Source organism: Rana temporaria, chromosome 11 (genome assembly GCF_905171775.1).
Source record: "Rana temporaria chromosome 11, aRanTem1.1, whole genome shotgun sequence".
Lineage (NCBI taxonomy): Eukaryota > Metazoa > Chordata > Amphibia > Anura > Ranidae > Rana > Rana temporaria.
Window position 1 is genome coordinate 56,666,281 of NC_053499.1, and position 6,000 is coordinate 56,672,280.

At 41.6% G+C, this 6,000-nt stretch overlaps 1 protein-coding gene across 1 annotated transcript in view; it reads left to right on the forward strand.

Moving 5' to 3' along the window:
- Positions 1 to 5,589, forward strand: part of ZFPL1 (zinc finger protein like 1) — a 28,941-nt gene extending 23,352 nt beyond the window's left edge. Inside the window, exons 7-8 of the mRNA XM_040328580.1 lie at positions 1,050 to 1,173; positions 4,448 to 5,589. Coding sequence (XP_040184514.1) covers positions 1,050 to 1,173; positions 4,448 to 4,634 — 311 coding nt within the window. The 3' untranslated portion in view covers positions 4,635 to 5,589. The remainder of the gene's footprint in view (positions 1 to 1,049; positions 1,174 to 4,447) is intronic.
- The last annotated feature ends 411 nt before the right edge of the window (positions 5,590 to 6,000 follow it).

Below are 6,000 nucleotides of genomic sequence, written 5' to 3' on the forward strand. Positions count from 1 at the left end.
AATTCACACAAGTTCTCTGTTATGTTCGTGTCCACTAGTAATGATTTTATTGTATTTTTTGTGAAAATATGGTATTGATATATTGGGGGGGGGGGGCCCTGCCAGGTAGGCTGTACGGGGCCCCATGATTTCTAACAGTAGCCCTGGCAAGACCTATTCGTTATAGAGTTTAATACTAAAACTGCTTTTTTGGTTGGTTGTAGAAGAGATTTACAGGCTCTGTCTATGAAGCATCCATAACGTATGGTTCTTTTTTTTTTTTTTTAAGGCCTGACCCAATGTACCTACCTAGAGTATTTTCTTACTACCACAGAAGTCTAGAGATGTCTTTTGCAATATGTGAAATTCTACTAAGAATTTCAGAAGATCAAGTCAACTTCTGAATTTTTTTCAGTAGAACTAGAAACAGTCTCCAGGCAGTCAAAGGTTCAGTGGCTAGACTTATTAGAGAAACAACCTATTATTAATAGAATAGATGGCTGTCCGCTCCCATTTTCAGACACATTTCACACATTTCCTGGCAACGTCATGGGCAGAGAGAGCAAAAGCACCAGTGGACCAAATCTGCAGAGCTGCTACGTAGTCTTAGGCAGGACACATTTTATCAGACATTACAGGGTGGAGTTCCTTTTGCAACAGGCCCTAGCTTTTACAAAGTATCGTCCCACCCTAAGATATGGGCTTGTCTATTTGATTATTTTCTCAAGTAGCTGACCTGGAAGATCATTGGGGAAATTCTCAGTTTGTCTTTACCAGTAATGGTATTTCTAGGAATCTTCCAGGACAGCATTCCTAGTTCTCACACTTCTCACAATTTGTATATGGGGTTTAGGTGGAACTTATTTAATTTCGCCCTTGTGCAATGGTGGAGGTATTCTGCTTTTAAGCTCAACTGAAAGACAAAAGGTTGAAGGGGGTTTTTGAAATCTGTTGGCTTGTCTTTCCTGTAGAGGGAAGAACTTATCACCTTTCATGTGGCTGTCCTGGAAGATTCCTAGAAATACTGTTATCATTAAGACTAATGGGGATTTATGTTTTTGATGTTGTAGCCTCCACACCTAGGAAAATCTATGACACTCGAGAAGTTGCTGGCTCCCAAGACACAGTGATCGATTTTGATGAAGACAAATACAGGAGGAGACCGACACTGAGCTGGTTGGCAAGAATACTGCGGTTAGTTTAGTATTTTATAAGGCTAATTTTATATTGTACTACTAACTGCTAAATGTAAATGAATGTTTTTTCCTATGAGAGTAATGTGCTGTTTAGGTAGTACTGCCGTGATCTTGGAGAGAGGGACATTCTTTCACAAACAGATCGTGCCATCTGTGGGTTTTAGCTACTTTTCATTTAAACTATGATATTAAAGCCAAACTCTTGGCAAATATGAAAATGCTGTGTACAAATTGTGGCATTAAACATTCTGATGAGAAAAGAAAGCTGAGCCAGGGAGACCTCATCTTTGTTGTCCAGTCAGTAAGCTGGGGCCATGTTTGGTTTTTATAGCAGTGGTGCAGTAGACCTGCTTTGCTTTCATGTCAGTGGTGAGCCTGGTGGAAGAGAATTACAAATCCTTTGTCAGGCCCCTGTTATGCGTTTCACATGTGTATTTAACATTAGCCTGGATTCTGGCTTTGAGGGCCCAATTGGATACAAAGCACATCACTGCACACTACATGTGTTTGTGCAGTGTAGTGAAATTTTTCCTGAATATCACCCTAAGGCACGTGCATTGTGGTGCATTGCCTGGGACCTAAAGCAGTAACCGCTGCTTAGAGAGCATAGATGAAAAGCAGAGAATTTGGACTGAGACCTTTTTACAACAACAAACCACCCACTCTGTTATTTAGTAGTGTAAGACTGCCACGTATAAAATATGTAGTTCTGTAAAAACCTATGCAGTAGGACTAAAAATTTAAAATGTAGTCTTTCATAAATTTAACAGTTGCAGATATATAGCTAGATTCATAAAGAGTTAGGCCGGCGTATCAGTAGATACGCCGACCTAACTCAGAATCTGCGGCGTCCTAAGTTTAAGTGTATTCTCAAACAGAGATACACTTAAACCTATCTAAGATACGACGGCTTGCGCCGTCGTATCTTAGGGTGCAATATTTAGGTGGCGTTTCCATTGCGTTCGGTCTAGAATATGTAAATGACTAGATACGCCTATTCACGAACGTACGTGCGCCCGTCGCAGTAAAGATACGCCGTTTACGTAAGGCATTTTCAGGCGTAGAGTTATTCCATCAAATAGCTGGACTAGTAATGTTAAGTATGGCCGTCGTTCCCGCGTGGAAATTTGAAAATTTTACGTCGTTTGCGTAAGTCGTCCGTGAATAGGGCTGGACGTAATTTACGTCCACATCGAAACCAATACGTCCTTGCGGCGTACTTTGCCGCAATGCACACTGAGATATGTACACGGACGGCGCATGTGCCGTTCGTAAAAACCGTCAATCACGTCGGGTCACAGTTAATCTACATAAAACACGCCCCCCACATCCTCATTTTAATTTGGCGCGCTTACGCCGGCCTATTCACGCTACGCCGCCGTAACTTAGCAGGCAAGTACTTTGTGAATACAGTACTTGCCTAGCTAACTTACGGCGGCATAGTGTAAATACGATACGCCGCCGCAAAGATGCGGCGGTATACTTGAATCTAGCTAATGGTGCTTTAAAGCAGAAACTTCACCCCTAAAAGGATGTTCCGCTTTTGTGCCTCGTTTTCCGCCCCTCCCCTCCAACTTTTGAAGAGGCCTCTTGCCTCTTGGCCATGTCACGGGTGCCAGGAGGCTGTGGGACCATTCACAGTGCGGCTCACGCATGTGCAGTGGGGAGTCAGATGTGAAGCTGCAAGGAGTCACAGCCTGCTTCCCACAGTTAACATTGTGGTCCTGGGGATCCGGCGACCAGCGAATAAGACCAGCCTGGAGGAGGACCGCGCTGGATCCCTGGACAGGTAAGTGTCCTTTTATTAAAAGTCAGGAGCTACACTATTTGCAGATGCTGACTTGATGCTTTGTCATGCTAAAGAACCTCTTTAAGATTAGGTGTCCTGAAATGGTGACTTTTTATGACTTTTAGATGGGCAAAATCTTTGTAGACCTTGCACTCAATTCACAAAGCTAACAAGCCAGGAATTTTTTGCTCCAAATTCTAATGAGATTTAAAAATGATAGTCATGTGGCTAGATTTGTATCCTTGTGTTAGGTTTTTTTAATTTAACCTCTTATTTTTCCTCAATTCTTCTTCTTCTTTTTTTTTTTTCTTCTGTAATAACAAAGCAGAACTAAAAGTACAAAATAAAATTGGGAGCAGACAGAAGCTTTATTGCAGAAGAAACCTACTATATCTTTTCTGCAATAAAACAAACTTGCCTGCCAGTTCACAATGTTCTCTGCATGCACAGCTCTACATACATTCTCAATACAGAGCCAGGACAAATGAACTCCTGCATATGCACAGGAATTATGTCTTCCCATACTACCCAGTCAAAACAGCTGAAAACCCGGCACCCTGAAGATCGTTGGTGGGGAGGCGAGTATCTGCAGAGTTCGCTTTAAAGTATAACTAAAGGCAAGATGTTTTGGTTAGAGTGGAGAGGGATTAGAACTTCTGTCTGTGACCTTGAGACTCACCCTCTTCCCAGAAAAGTAATGGAGAGAAATCTTCCAATGGGATTTCCTCTCACTTCCTATTGGCTATGGGACAGGAAGTGAAGGGAAATCTCTGCAATGGAACACAGATAGTGAAAAAAAATCTGGCAGGGGTTGTAACCCCTCTTTTTTTTGCTCTATCCAAAAGTTTTGCCTATAGTCCTACTTTTAAAGGGATTGTAAAGATACATGTTTTTTCACCTTAATGCATTCTATCTATACATTAGGTGAAAAAACATCCGAGCATTAGCGCCCCCCCCAAGCCCCCATTTACTTACCTGACCCCTTTGAAAGGCTTCTCTGCTCATTCATTGGTTGATTGAAAGCAGCGCAGCCATTGGCTCCCGCTGCTGTCAATCATATCCAATGACGCGGCGCGTCGGGGGGCGGGGCCGAGTGATACAGTGAGCGGCTATAGCTGCTGGCTGTATCACGGGAGCATGCCCGCAAGAACTTACCACCATGCGAGAGGGCTTGCATGAAGGTGGAAAGTTCTTGCGGGGGTAGCTGAGACAGCCGTCGAGGGACCCCAGAAGACCAGGATTGGGGCCACTCTGTGCAAAATGAGCTGCACAGTGAAGGTTAGTATAACATGTTTGTTATTAAAAAAAAAAATATTCTCTTTAGTGTTCCTTTTAAGGTATACCCAAATCATATATTTCGCTATTTTCTTCTAGGCGCTACCTGTTACATTTTATTTATATTGAACTATGTACTCTTTACGTAGATACTGCTCTCCACTGACTCTGTGACCTGTTTAACTTATAGCTATTATTTCCTTTACAGAAATCGTGCTGGTTCCAAGTCCCAGCCAGCTTCCACCAAACAGCGTTTTTTCATTGTCCTAATAATTGGTGTATTAGGCTTCCTTACCCTAATTTTACTTATGTCCAAATGGGGTAGAGCATCGGCTGAAAATGACCCGAATCTTGACCCACTATTGAATCCTCACATCCGGGTTGGACAAGAGTAGATGATACTTCACCATTCCAGAGAAAGACAGCCTTGGACTATGTCCCCATTTGAAATTCCCAGTAGTATACAAGGCCTATGGTGTACCAATCGGAGAACTTTTAACAAATCATCTGTTTTGGGAAGTACAACTTAAGTTTGTAACAGGAGAGGGCCTTGACTTACTCAACATCATTTACTTCAAGTCCCTTCAGCCTTTGCACTGAAAGAAAGGGGACAAAAAAAAGAATTAAAAAAAAAAACGGAAGTGTTGGTCCAGTTGTGATGGCCAAGGTGTGTATTATTTAGACCAGAAGGGACAATGACCATACTTTATATAACTACTGCTTCAGGGAATGCGCGGTTCCCTGTAACTGTTTTGTGCCTTTTTAGAAAGGGCACGAGAACAACAGTTGGCTGAATCAACAACCAGAAAGGGCTCCAGAGCCTGAAAACAACTAAAGATCTTGTGGAAAAACTTCACCCTTCTTTTCGGTCTAATTTTACAATAACGGTTTTCTGTGTCTATTAAGAGATAAAAAGCAGAAGTCAAGAGAATTTGTAACCCATAGGAACTGGAAGTCAGACCCATAAATGTTTTGTATACAGCTATTTTTAATGACCATCCTGTAATGCATTCCTTTTTTCCCTGTATCTGATTTTTGCTGTTTTTCATTGGCCAACAGTGTGAAAACAGTGATGGAATAAGTAATGCAGGGTTCATTAGATAAGGGCATAGTGACCGACAGTCACTACTTTTCTGAATTTCAGTTAAATAATACAAGTTTCTTTCTGATATTTCCATTCTGACAGGACACATTGCTAACAAATAAACACTAAAATATTTTATGGCATCGGTAATTCTTAAACACAAATCAAAATATACTGTTGACACTGTCCTAAATTTGTTTCTGCTTTTGTGTATGTTTGTGATAAAAATCAGGTATTCTCTTTCAAATAAACAAGGATACAGAGTGTGTTGGACAATGGCATTTTGCTCTTCATACATCATTCCTGTTTAAGGGTCGACTCACACAAAACTGATATTTCAGGTTTTGGTAGATTCTAGAGCAGGGGCCTCAAACTGGCGGCCCTCTAGCTGTTGCGAAACTTCAAGTCCCTTCATGCCTTTTGCCTGCTGGAGTCATGCTTGTAACTGTCAGCCTTGCAATGCCTCATGGGACTTGTAGTTTTGCAACAGCTGGAGGGCGGCCAGTTTGAGGCCCCTGTTCTAGAGAGTTAAAGAGGTAATAAACACAAAAACAAAAATGTAATATATAGCCGGTTACTAGTCCTTATATGGATAGCTGCATCATTTTATTTTTTTTCAGGCTTTTTTTTATTTTGACCTGGTATTCCAATGAATAACACGCTTCCTGTCCTAAAGT